The sequence below is a fragment of the Camelus ferus genome, chromosome 7 (assembly GCF_009834535.1).
Source record: "Camelus ferus isolate YT-003-E chromosome 7, BCGSAC_Cfer_1.0, whole genome shotgun sequence".
NCBI classification, from domain to species: domain Eukaryota; kingdom Metazoa; phylum Chordata; class Mammalia; order Artiodactyla; family Camelidae; genus Camelus; species Camelus ferus.
The window spans coordinates 13,214,805-13,228,320 of NC_045702.1; the positions used below are offsets into that span (position 1 = coordinate 13,214,805).

The 13,516-nt window shown below is 51.5% G+C and overlaps 1 protein-coding gene across 2 annotated transcripts in view; it reads right to left on the minus strand.

The window, feature by feature from the left end:
• Nucleotides 1-1,823: 1,823 nt before the first annotated feature.
• Nucleotides 1,824-13,516, minus strand: part of WDR91 (WD repeat domain 91) — a 28,012-nt gene continuing 16,319 nt past the window's right edge. For both annotated transcript variants that reach the window (XM_032483400.1, XM_032483401.1), the window contains 8 exons: nucleotides 12,361-12,554; nucleotides 11,614-11,764; nucleotides 10,113-10,207; nucleotides 9,789-9,957; nucleotides 8,599-8,707; nucleotides 7,672-7,784; nucleotides 6,095-6,292; nucleotides 1,824-3,930 (listed from right to left, as the gene is read on the minus strand). In XM_032483400.1, coding sequence (XP_032339291.1) covers nucleotides 3,766-3,930; nucleotides 6,095-6,292; nucleotides 7,672-7,784; nucleotides 8,599-8,707; nucleotides 9,789-9,957; nucleotides 10,113-10,207; nucleotides 11,614-11,764; nucleotides 12,361-12,554 — 1,194 coding nt within the window. In that variant the 3' untranslated portion in view covers nucleotides 1,824-3,765. The remainder of the gene's footprint in view (nucleotides 3,931-6,094; nucleotides 6,293-7,671; nucleotides 7,785-8,598; nucleotides 8,708-9,788; nucleotides 9,958-10,112; nucleotides 10,208-11,613; nucleotides 11,765-12,360; nucleotides 12,555-13,516) is intronic.

Below are 13,516 nucleotides of genomic sequence, written 5' to 3' on the forward strand. Positions count from 1 at the left end.
GCAAGAATACTGCTAAGTTGGTTTAACCAGAGCCCACTCACCCTCCATATCCGATCCTCAGCCACCACTATCCCCCAGGTGATGTCTGATCACTCCGCCTGCCCTTAATTGTGAGGCCAATTTAGCCAGAATCTCCCCTTACACCTGATGTTTCCTCTTAATAATTATCCATCCACTGAGCCTACTCTGCCACTTTTGCTTGTATTGGGAGTTGAACCCCCACTGCAAAACCTTAATTAGTAGCCCCCATGAATAAAGTTTGTCTTACCATTCTTTAACAAGAGTCACGAATAATTTTAATGTTTTTTTAACAGTCTCCAAATGTGGCTCCATTTGATGCTTACTGGTTCGACTTTGTTAAAGTGTCAATTCCCAGGCCCCTTGAACCAGAAATTAGGGTGAGGGGAGGAGGGGGATATGCATTTTTGAAAGCTCTGCTGGGAAAGGGAAGAGCAGGAAGGGAATTCCCAGAGGACTCAGTTCAACACTCCCTGCTGGAGGCATGCACCCCCCAGGAAGGAGGGGTAGAGCCCCTAGGGTGCAGGAAGAGAAGTTAAAGACTTTACATCTGTGATCTTGAAAGCAGGTGTTACTGGTAGTACTCAAATTGGCCAACGAGTTGTTCCCTCTGCAAACAGGGCTGCTCCACAAAGCTGCCCAGGGGTCCTCGCTGATTTGCTTTCAGCCCAGTGCTGAGTGCTGCAGTTTACATGTGGAACTGGCACCTAATTTTACTTAAAATCACACAGCTTGAAGTAGCCTAAAAGGCAGAGAAAACCTTTTAGTGAAGTCATAAACACAACTAAAACGCAAGCACAAGCAGTCACAGGTGAACTTCCCACTACATTTTTGAGGCAAAAGGGTGAATGGAACCAACAATCTGCCTCCAAAATGTGAAATTTGAAATGCGACTTACAAGTTGAGTTACTAATAAAATAGCTACTCTCCAAGTACTAGAGGTGCAGGATAGGGGAGCATCATCCAGTTTGGAAACCCTGACTCCAGAGCCAGGAGGTCTGTCTCCAACTGTGTGGTGCCTTTGGTTTCTCCAAAGCACTTTCACCCCATACTAACCCTCAGTCCTAGAGAAATAGGCTAGCCCGGAATGTTTAAATCAATTAAGGTTTAAGGAGCTAAATCAATGGTTTCAAGTCACAAAGCCAACCTGCTGTGTGCATCAGGGTCCTTTAAGTTTGGGTTGAACCTGGGCTTTAACTCCAGCCTCTTCAGGAGGCCAACCCACCTGGGCAGCACCTGCTTCTCTGGTTCCGTAAGGGTTCCAGAATCACTGAGGTCTAGGATCCTCCACTCCCACAATCTGAGCCAGGATAAGCCCAAGTCTGATTGGTAAAGATGCATTATTTTGTTTTGTGAATAAAGGAACAGGGAACACTTGCTATTATTAGTAGAACCATGTCCTCTGCCTTTTTCTCCTTAAAAACTTCTTCCCATAGCCAGGTAAAAAAATGGGGTCTTAGGAACACCTGGGTCTACCTAAAAAGCTTTGTGAAAGCAAGCCCAGGTAGGGATAAGAAACCATAGTTGTGTGATTTGAATGGGTTGGAATGAATTCCCGAAGCATCTGAATGAACTCAGGGCATGTGAGGTCTTGGCACAGAAGCCGGCAAGCTCAGCTAGGTCCCCAGGACAGTGATGGGAAATGCACAGCCCAGCCCAGAACCACGCAATTGGCATGTGGGCTCTGAACCTGAGGCTGGACTGACTTAATGGTTTTCTTCTCGTTGCCCTTGCCCAAGCTAGTGGAGGAGTCTTGCTGGGGTTTTTGGGTAGATGCCAAGCAGGTATTTCGAAGGAGAGGTAGATTTAAGTTTTGACATGCTTTATTGGAAGATGTGAGAGTTGACCTTAGGAGGAGCATGGGTAGGACAAGGAGAAAAACCAGGATGAATGCACGCTGACAGGCACTCAGGATGGGGTGGAGGTCAGATAGACAGGCCAGGAGCAGGCAGGGTGGCCTGCAGTACATATTGAACTTGCTAATTTCAAAGGGTCAGCGGTTAATGGTGTTTTCGGTTTTGTGTTTTAAGGCAGCTTCAAAATGTAGAACCCCACCTTCCCACTCTCATCCCTCCTGGTGGAGCCTCTATCACATCAGCTATGCACCAAGCTCAAAACAAAAGGGAGATGCAGACCCAGCCCAGAGCATAAAGGAAAGGAGAGAGGAGACAGCTTTTCAAGTGTTGTTTTTCTGCAAACCTTAGAGACATTTCAGCAAACTGTGGAGACTGTATTGAGGAGAGAATGGGCAATGAGATAGAAACTTTGAATCAGAGAGGAAAAGTTACAAAAAATATTGAATTCTCTCACTCAGATGAAACACATGACCGCTTTTCAAATGTCCTACAAAATCACTGGGGGAAATAAAAAGAGATTGTTCTTTCAATGTATTATATGGGAAAAATTGTAAATGGAAAAATCTTGGGTTTGTTCATTTGAAGGAGGATTACCAGGTGGAAATGGGTAAAAACGTGTAAGTAACTACTTATCACTAAGTCCCTGGTGTTTTCTCATAATTGAGCCACATAAATACCTCCCTACTTCCCTTTCAACTCACAGCAGACTGGAGCCAAAGCCTTAGTACCACTCTTCATGGTATTCCAAAAGTAGGTAACTGGGAGCACCCCCTCATCGGACCTGCACCCCGGATCTGGGCTGGAGCCCAAAGAGCCTCTGCAACAACTATTCCAAGCAGTTCAGTGACAAGGCTGCACCTGTCAAGTGCCAGGGAGCTTGAGGTCCAGGCCTGAAATCTCAACACGAGGCTTATGGGCAGAGGACATGCCTCTCCACCTCGGATGGAAATGCAAGCGGGTCAGTTCTCATTCCTCCCCACCCTGTGAGGGCATCTGCCTCTTCAATGTCCCACTCCAGCCAGGGAGCAGAGGGCCAGCCTGAACCCCAAGTTCCAGGCTCAGCTCTTGGCCAAAGTGCTCCTGTCCTCTGGTTGTTCACCAGCAGAGGGCGCGAGTGATTGGCTCTGTTCAAACTCTAGGCTGTAAAGTTGAAAGAACGGGAGGAACCACCATGACAGGTACTGGGAAACCTCAGCCACCCGGATACAGAAGCTTCAGACCCTGCCCCTGTCCTGAGAGGCTTCTGTAATCCGAGCTGCCAACTCTCAGGGAAAAGAAGACATTATAGCATCCTTGACAGGAGCCCAAAGAAACAGAACAGCACAGACCTTAGTTAGCCAGGGGGACGGTAGAGAGAGGATGTCCTACCTCTACAGCAAACCAACGAGCAAGCCTCTGATAAAGCTCAGCCCCACACGGGGAGGTGAGAGCTTGGGTTTGGGCCTAAGCTCACAGTGACCACGGCCAGGACAAAGGGTGAAAGGAGACACTCTGCTGCACACACACATTCCAGAAAGAGACACCAGGTGACCACAAGAGCATTCTTTTTTTAAAAAAGAAAACAACAAATATATACAAAATACTTTCAATCTCTTCTGGGCCAGCAGAGCAGCCATCACAACACTCCTCCTGTTTCCTGAGCCTTCCTCCAGTGTGTGGAGCATGCTCCTGCCAGGGCCCAGCATGCTGGGATCTGGGGAACACGGGCCACCACTGCACATGGCTCCTGCTCCAGCCACGGCTGCTGGCCAGTGCCTGAGGCCCTGGAAGGCTCTCCCTGAAGATCCCCAACCCTGGCAGGAGCCGGGGATGGAGCGTCCCATCTTTCTGTCTCGTCTCTCCCTGCCCCAGGATAATACTGCTTCTGTGGGTGCCCCTCAGGGCAGGTCCCTCAGAGTTTATGGGCCAGCAGGGTGGTCAGCTTGATCTTGCCGTCCATGGAGGCAGTGAGGCAGGTCCCGCAGTCCATGGCCGTGCTCCAGTCCACAGTGACCACAGGGGCACGGTGGCCACCCAGGCTCAAACAGCTCTCCAGAACTTTCTCATCCCCACACAGCTGCGGAGGACAAGAGAGAGGAGGCGGCATCATCAGGCACTGCGCACAAACACATCTACTTTAACCACTTTCCGTGGCCAAGCTGCCTCGAGCCTGGGGGCTGCGACCCCAAGCTGAGCACACACCCAGACACACATGCCCACCTGTCCAGAAAGCCTCAGGTTCATTGCTTGGACCAGGAAATACCTTCATTTTCCCAACTATAGTTACTTCTTCAACTAAAGTGGAGAACAAATCCCTAATATGGTCTGAAAGACAGAATTTTCTCTGTCACCTTTAACTCGCCGTGGGCCATGCCTCCTACCAGTGCCCTGGTGTTCTCTTCCAGCACCATTTACCACTCCCACGTCATATCCCGTCTCTGCCTCTCTGCTTTATGCCTGCCTCCCTCAGGGAGGCACTGGCCGTCCAGGGCTCATTTGCGTGTACAGGTGTGAGGGGTTGGAAAGGAATAAGGAAGGGGAACTGGGAGCAGACTGAACATCAATCCAGCTACACGGAACATCCGTGAGCAAGAGAGGAAGTATTCAGCCTTCGTGGAGAACACGTCTTTAAAAATCATAAATTGTTTACAGGCTTTAAAAATGGGATCTGAAGGTCATTACGTTCCTCAAGTAATTAGACCCCATTACTGACATTTTTTAAATGATACAGAGGAAAATCTTTCAACCCGTTAACCAGTTACAGAGCAAGTCTGACTGCAAACCATATGAGCTGATTAGGACAAATGATAAAGACTGCATGATTAAAAATAAAACAATACACACACAACACACTTAATCATACAGAGAGCAAAGTATGATCCGCCTGAATCTTCAAATAATAAAAGAAATTAAAGCTTGTAAACAAAGCTTTTTACAGTATCTCTCAATAGCAATTAAAAAAATTATGAAGCTTTGTATGAAACCATCACATTGTAACTCCTTAAATATACACAATTTCTGTCAATTGTACCTCAATAAACCTTAAAAAAGATTTTTAAAATATATAAATAAACAAGTAAATAAAAATAAATTATGGAATGAATTTTGAAGGAGAGGACAAGCCACCCAAATCATCTTCACCTGTGGAGAAGTGGGGCCTCAGTAAACCTAGCCTCCTAGTACCACACTCAAGGTCAACAGTCCGGAAGGCTCCTTACTTCTCACCTCAGCCACCCCTCCCCCCTCCCCCCACCATGTGCTCTCGCTCCCCTCGCTCCCCTCTGCCCGGGGGCCCCAAGGCCTGCCTTCCTCCCAACTCCTTCAAAGGCCTCAAATGCACGGCCCGCCCCCACTCTCCCTGAGGACTCCATCCCCACCCAGCTTCCTCCCCTCAGAACCCTCAACTCGGTACTGTCCTCACTGTTGGTGCCCGTGCCTCTTTCTAAAGTGAGTGTGAGCCCCAGGAGAGCAGGGTCTCCTGTACCCACTGCACAGGGCCGAGGCCGTGCCCACGCACAGCTGCTGTCCGTAGACTAAACACCAAAGAGCTAACCCTGAGGCTAAGAACTGAATTCACTTGGAAGCAGAAATATGTGCTTAGGCCACAACAAAAATCCTCACTGCTAGCCTGTCAGACAACGCTAGCAAAATAAGAGACGTTTATAATTTCATACAATTATATATTTTTTAAAAGTACATGAACCAGAGAGTGTGACATGAGAATTAAAATTAGCAGATAAACTGAGGGACAAAACAGTGGACAACTTACATCCTCTGTGACAAATCACACGTGCAGATCTGTCCCAGCCATGGACTGTAATGTCCTCGATCCACAGGCCCTCCCATGAAACACAACTCTGCACCAGGTTAGAGTAACCTAAGCACTCACTTGTTTAGGGTGTGTTCCCCTAAACCGACACACAGCCTTCTCCCTAGTTCTCGATGTTTTCTATAACTGGCATTATTCCCAAGGAATGGAGGCAGAAAAGGGGCAGAGTCTTGTTGGAGGACAGTGAACGGATGAGCAGTGAGGAGGATGGGCATGTCACACTTGTCCCCACTCCCACCTGCTCTCTCGAGCCGGACTGCAGCCAGGAGACCCAGGCACTGTCGTCCTGGGTCAAAGGCTTCTCCACAGCCCTCGGGCAGGGACAGACACAAGGATGGGGACAGACGCCTGACTTCAGCCGGGCCCAGACCTCTGGGGAGGAACCTCCCTGCCACCACCACGCCCCAGGTACCTTGTAGATGACACCCCCTGTGGCAGAACACGTCAGCATGTAGTTTCCCTCCGAGTCAAAGGCGAAGAGTCGGCCCCGGGGGACTTGAACCTGCTTGTAGCCGCTGTACCCGGACAGCACAAAGGGGCCCGTGGCGTCCGCAGGGAGGCTGTACTCAGACACCTTCAAGCCACTCTTGTGGATGTTCCACTGGATGAACTGCAACCACAAGGCACGAGCGCACGGGGCTGGGCCACGGCCCGCCAGGCGCGGGTCTGGGAGGAGGAGGAGCGAGGCCGGACCCCAGGGAAGAGGGGCTGGGCCACAGCCCGCCAGGCGCAGGGTCGGGGAGGAGGAGGAGCGAGGCCGGACCCCGGGGAGGAGGGGCTGGGCAACCACCCGCCAGGCGCGGGTCCGGGAGGACGAGCAAGGCCGGACCCCGGGGAGGAAGGCCTGGGTCCACAGGCCCCAGGAAAGGTAGTGGGATCACCCCCAGTCCCAACTCTTCCCAACACAATTTAAGCATTTTTTTAGGGAAGAAAACCTAGAAAAAGAGTCAGCAACCTAGGTCAAAGTCTGAACTTTCTCTCTGGCCTGACTCCAGAGGAGGAAAAGGGTCGGCTACTGACTTCGCCTGGACTCCCATCTGTCAAGCAGGGGCAATGCTCCTGTGACTGTTACTACTACTGCTGTTGTTGTTATTATTACAATTATTATTAGGGTTAGAAACCAACTAAATTTTTCTTAAAAATAGGACAAATTCCAAATATCCTTCCAGTTTCTCAGCAGTGCAATCAACTACCACGAGCAATGGAGTGTCAGCTGAGCTTCGGTGCCAGAGCGCACAGCCCCGGAGCCCACCCCAGGCACAGGCAGCCCAAGAGTCCTACTCAAATAAATAAGAAGTCGAGCTTTGATCTCAAAATCCCTTCTTACAGTTTTCAAATGAAGAATTCATTTGGTAATGACTGTCTTCGATGGCTAACACAGGTGAATAGCATACAATCCAGAAAGTCCCAGCGGGTATACATGCAAAGCAAGTCTTTCTCCCACCTCTGCCTGCCCCAGCCCCCTTTCCAAGGATCCTAACGAATCATTCCAGAGAGAATCTAAACGAGGAAACCTATTTTTACTTTCTTCCTCAACTTCCTTTTTACACTTCTTGACTCTGCTCAGGCCTCTGCGAGCTACTTCTGAGAAGCTGTCCCCAGCCCCCACCCCCCAGGAAACTCCACACATCCATGCTGTGACCACCCAGTGACCAAGCTCAGTGAAGTACACCCTGCCCATCAGGACCCCACCGAGTGGGGTGGGTCAGTGAGATGAGTCATTTTTGCTACAAGGAGAAAGGACATGGGCCCACCCCACCTTTCATAAGAACAGCCAACTCCCACTGAACTCATTAAACCTCACAAAGGTCCTGCGAGATTGGTTACTACTCCTATCCCTCTTCACAGACGACAGAACTGAGGCAGAGAGAGCTAGGGAAAGGCAGTGTCGGGACTGAAGCCCAGCCCATCCTGCTGCTCTCATCCTCTCTAGAACCTCTGATGCCTTGGCCAGAGGGGGTAGTTCCCACTAAACGCGGCCCCACCTACCTTCCCGTCCTCACCGATGCTGTACACCGCGTTCTCGTCGTAGCTGAACTCCACAGAGCAGACCTCCCCGCAGTGGGCCTTCCAGCTCATGGCGCATTCGTGCTGCTGCATATCTGAGACAAGGAGACGCCGCTAGGATTCCCTCCCGGGCCCAGGAGGCACCGGCCCATGGCCAGAGGCACCTCTCACCCCCGGCCCAGTGGGTGGGGGCTGTTCTGGAGGCAGAGGGCCCCCTGGACCCGACAGGAGTCACAGAGCTGACCCGCAGTGAAGAGGGGTCACTGGGTATTCAGTTCTCTCTTCCACTGTGCCTAGTCTTCTGTTAACCTATCTTAAATGAAACCTTCTTTCACTGGGTCAGGAGTGAGGTTCAGGAATCCCTGGGTGGAGCCTGAGCTCATCTGGGGAGCCTGTAAGCCTAGGAGAACATAAAGTCCCTCCTGGGGGGCCTCTGTATCTTCCCACCAGTTAGCTCTGGGTGCCCTGGAGACCTGTTAAAGGCCCAGTTCCCGGTGCCTTCCCAGACCCTCTGACTCCAGTCTCCTGGGACAGGCCTGGCGTAGGGAGCTTTAGCCAACAACTCTGATGCACACCATCCTAACGCTCTCATGGGGACAATGACGTGGCTGCACCAAGAGGACAGGACGGCATTACTCTCCCGCATCCTCCTGGATCTCATTCAGGCCATGAGGATCAGATCCAACAACTCAAGACTCAAGGGCTGCTGAGCCCCACCCCTTCAGTGGCCACTGACACCAACCACGTGCAAGGTGATTATGAGGGGCAGACTCTGACCAAAGTTAAGTTTGATTGTGAGCATCCTGAACTGGGGTTTTCAGTAGCCTCTAGACCAGCTGGCAAAAACCCAACTCCCTTCCCTGGGACATTTAAGGAGGGGTCCGGATGGCCGTGAGTACACTTGCTGACCGAACAGCCGGATGACGCCGTCCGCCGCCCCCGTGACCAGCAGGTTCCCATTGTGGTTGAAGGCTGTGCAGTTGATGGCAATGGGCTCTGGATCCAAGGAGAACTGGAGCTAGAAAAAGAACCAACTTTAAAATGTATGACAATAATAAGCCAAATTTCAAGACAGGTTCTGTCTGAAAGGGGGAAGAGACTAAGACTGAGGAAGGGCACACCAGAGCATAACAAGTATTGGTGATGCTCTACTTTTAAACTGTGACGGTAAGTAGGTGCTCATTTTATGGCTTATCTTCTCATTATTCCATATACCTATGATCTCAATATTCTTTTCTATGTTTAGTTAAAAAATTTTAAATAACAAGTAAACATTAAATTATAAATCACAAAAGGTCCATTAACAGAAAAAAACAAGATTAAAAAGGACCGAATCAGACCAGGTGGAAGAAGGGAAGCATCTAGCGGATGCATGACACTAAGTGAAAGAAACCAGTCTGAAAAGGCTGCCTGATTCCAACCACACAATATTCTGGAAAAAGCAAAACTACGGAGGCAATACAAAGATCCATGGTTGCCAGGGGTGGGGGCAGGGGAGCATACAGAGAGCAGAGGATTTTTAGGGCAGTGAAAACACCTTTTGTGACACTATAATGGTGAGTACGTGTCACTACACATGCGTCCAAACCCACAGAATGTACAAGCCTCAGACTGAGCCCTGATGTAAACAATGGACTTTGGGCAATGACGACATGTAAGTGCAGGTGCATCAGTAGTAACTAACGTCCCGCTCCGGTGGGGATCTGACAGCAGGGGAGGCTGTGTGTGTGTGGGGCCCCGGTATACGGGAAACCTCTGTACCTTCCTCTCAATTTTACTGTGAGCCTAAAACTGCTCCCCATAAAAAGAAAAAATATTCTTTAAAAATAAAAAAAAAATTTAAATAAGCCTAAAGGGCCTGCCGGGAGGCTCCGTGTGAATTCTAAGTTTGTGGCATGATTCTGAACGACTTCAGTTGCAATCTGCCCAACCGGAGTATTACTACTTTTCAACACCTAAACTTTGAAATTTCCTCACAAGTCAAAACGTGAGGAGCCTGAAGCAAAGAGTGGGAAGAGACCTCCAAAAGAGGGCAGCGCAGGCTGTGATCCCTCCCAGGAGGGTGAGCAGCCCCAGGGAGACCCCGGACAGGCCCGCACCTGCTGCTTCATGGCTTTCGTGTCCCACAGCAGCAGCCTTCCAGGAACGTAGTTAGCACCCTTGCTGCTGATGTCCGGCGCTGACAAGTCCACCTGGGCAGCGAGGCTCGGAGCTGCGGCGGAACAGACGAAAGAGGCCCCGCTGGGGCTGCAGGCCAGAGACAGGATTCTGCAACACACGTGGGGCAGGGTCAGCGCTCCGCCACCCACGGCAGGAGGACGAGCTGGGCCCCAAGAGCACAGGGGCGGGGGGCAGCCTCCAGCTCACCTGGCCATATCCCTGGGGGTACGGGGGCAGGGGGCAGGGGGCGGCCTCTGGCTCACCTTGGCATATCTTCATTGATGTTGATCTCACAGAGATTCTTCTTGGCCTCTGTGTCATACAGGCGCACAGTCCCCACACCACTGCCCAGCAGGAGCTAGAAGGAGACAGGCAGGAGGAGCGAAGGACAGCTAGGGTCAGGCCCAGCCAGAGAGGCCCACTGCAGGGCCAGGCCACAAGTGAGGCCCGCCTCCACTTCTCCAGCTAGTTCAAAGGTAATCCGGCTAAACTGGACATCATTTAAAAATTAAGGACATCAGAGATGACTTTGAGCAGAAGCAAAACCACAAAAGGAATCTGGAATGGGAGAGAAGGATCACCTTAGGTACAGCTGGAGACCAGGCCCTCTGCCTGCCCCTCCATGTCTTCCAGTTTACATCCCAGCTGTCCTCCTCCTGCCCTCTCACTCCTGATCCACCACCACACCGCCCTGGGCACTGGCCCCCGGCTGGACAACTCTGGCTCTGGGCCTATAAAGGCCTCCAGGAAAAATAGAGGAGGCTCTCCTTGCCTTCAGGAGCTTATGATTTATTTGGTGAAAACTTCAAAGACAATTAACGAGGACTACCAGAAGAAAATACCAAAAGTAGGTCTGAGGGCCCCCCCTGGAGTATTACCTAGAATATGGCCTCAGCATTCACTTGACAAATTGACACTGGTATAGGGTAAGCCCCGAGATCCTCGTACATATGGATAATTCCTGCAGTTCTCAGAAATTATTTTTAAAAAATGGGGTCGGTATAGCTCAGTGGCAGAGTGCATGCTTAGCATGCCTGAGGTCCTGGGTTCAATTCCCAGTACCTCCATTAAAAATAAATAAATACACCTCTCCCCCACCAAAAAAATAAACAAACAAACAAACATAAAAAAGAGTTTAAAAAATTATAAATAAACAAGGTTTGCTCCTTGGGCTGCCAGCTAAGATCCCCTCTAAAATGGAATATAGTGGGGAAAAAACTGTAAATCAACTTTATCTCCTTAACTGCAGATTCTATCTCAAATATTAAAGTCCAGAAGGAAAAGGCACCCTGTGCTAACACCACTGTGTGAGCCCCTTGGGGACCACAGAACAGGACACACCCCCAGCCCAGCATGGGGAGGGGTCTCAGCAGGAGGAGGGAGCAGCTGAGAACATTCATGGTGGTGGTCAGGAACATGCAGGGGTGACAGGAGCTGGTAGGGGAGAAAGCTGGTCTCTCCCCAGGGAAGATGGAAAAGCGAACCAGACCCCCACACATGCAAGAAAGCCTCTGCCATCTGACAGGAGAGCGTCCTCCAGGTCCCACTGCAGTCTCATTCCAATTCTTGTTAATCCAGTACCCTCCAACCAGGAGCCTGCTGGGACAGTCCTAGATGTGTGGTCCCTGAATTCCCAGTAAGAGAGAGAGGGAGGGGCTTGGCACAGTTGCCTCAACCATGCCCGTGATGCCGGAGCCGCCGGGGTGAGGCCCGGGAAGTTCTTCACTTAGACCATGAAGCCAGCAACGAGGCAAGACTACTCACCAGCCTGTCCCGCTTGGTGGCCCACTCTAAAGAGAGCAGCGGTGACTTGGAAATGGAGGACGCCTTGGTCTGCATGATGGGGTTGAAGGACCACACTTTGATGACCCCGTCCACATCTAAGCTGGCGACCCTCCTCCCCGAGCAGTCCACTCTGAGATGAGAGAAAGAGGGATGCTGTTAGCATCTTGCCTTAGTCCGCCATCCTCTTAGTCCTCAACACCTAGAGGACTGCTTTTCTGATCCTCCTCCTGTTTTAAGAAATAATCCCCAAATGCCTATACTCCGAGGACTGACATGGACTATTTCTAGAAATACTCACTCACTCATCTGTCTGAGAACTACTTATGAAGCACCTACCGTGTGCTGAGCCCTGCGGTAAGCACAGGGACAGAACAGTGGGCAGATGCACACGGCCCACCCTCAGCACTCACAGCCTCTGGAGACCAACAGCCTCCCGCATCACCTCCCGAGCAATCACGTCCGCCAGAGCAAGGGATCACTGAGCCTCTGGACGTCACACTCCGTGAGGATCAGAGAAAGTAGAGATCTGACCAGGCCAGAGGCTGCTCTCGGCAGGACCCTCGAAGGCAGCTGTCCAGTGTCCTCTGACAGTTTAGGAGTGACCACGGTCCCTTGGGACTGTCCCACCATCAGCACCTGTTCTCCCCATCCTCCTGCCTACTAAACCTGGAAACCCAGGCTTCCAGGGAACCCAGTCCCTCCAGCCACGTGGCCCTGGGAACCCACCTGCAGTGCATGATGGAGGAGTGGTGCTCTCCGTACTCCTCCTGCCCCAGCACAATGAATGGCTGCTCGGGGCGGACACCCCCACCCTCAGGGCCTGCTGTGGGGGCCCGCGTCAGTGTCTCCAGTGCCTCCACGTGGAGCTCTGGGCAGGGCTCTGCCTCCAGGCCACCAGCTTCAGGCTTCTTCTCTGCACACTGTGCCAAACAAAGCGGGACGAGTCAGTTGTGCCAGGTCTGCACTGGGTCCAGTCATTCCCCAGGTCTGGGGACCTACTGCCGGGTGTCTAGGATGCCAGGCCTCAGCCCTCGGGGGAGGATCTCAGTGGACTCGGGTCTGCAGGAGAGAGCTCTGGACAATGAAAGCAGAGCCCAGCTCGCCCGGGAAGATGCAGTGCCTGCTCTGCCAGCGGCCCCTTCCTAGGGCCTTGCTCCTCTCCCAGGCCCTGCTGAGGGCATGTGGGCCACAGGTTCCTGGTCACGACAGACGGGATTCAGGACACACACCAACTTGACAGACCTGACCAATGATCATGAGAGTGGGTTACTGAGTGCCTATAGCGTGCAGGCACTCCTGACTGTCTCATTTAATTCTCCCCCAAACCATCTGAGATACTATCATTGACCCCATTTTATAGTTCTGGAAACTATGACTGAAAGCAGAAGTTAAATAACTTGTCCAAGATCAAGAGCTTACAGGGGGATGTGGATGTGAGGCCAGGTCAGAGGTAAGCCTGGCCCCTCACCAGTTCACTGCTGCACCAGCCAGCACCTCCTCCTGGGAAGTGGTCTCGAGAGACTGGGGCGACTAGCCAGACAAAAAGATCAACCCAAGAACAGCAGCAGAGCCAGAGCAAGGGGGGGCACAAATGGCACCCCACACACCTGCCCCCAGGTGGGCTGCAGCTGCCCATCTTGTCACCATGATGACTGCCTGCTCACCCAGACATAACTCCAGCCAGGGGGCATCAGCCAGGGCACGCTTTACCAACCCTCTGGTTCCTGAGGCTCCTCAGGGTCACAGAAAAAGCACTTCTAGAGTGAAAAACAGATAAGACAGAGGAACAGGGACCTCCAAGCTCAGAAAGGTGCCTTATGGGAGTGGCTGAGCTCAGGTGCACCTTTATCCTACAGCACTGAATAGAAGGATTTGAGATCAG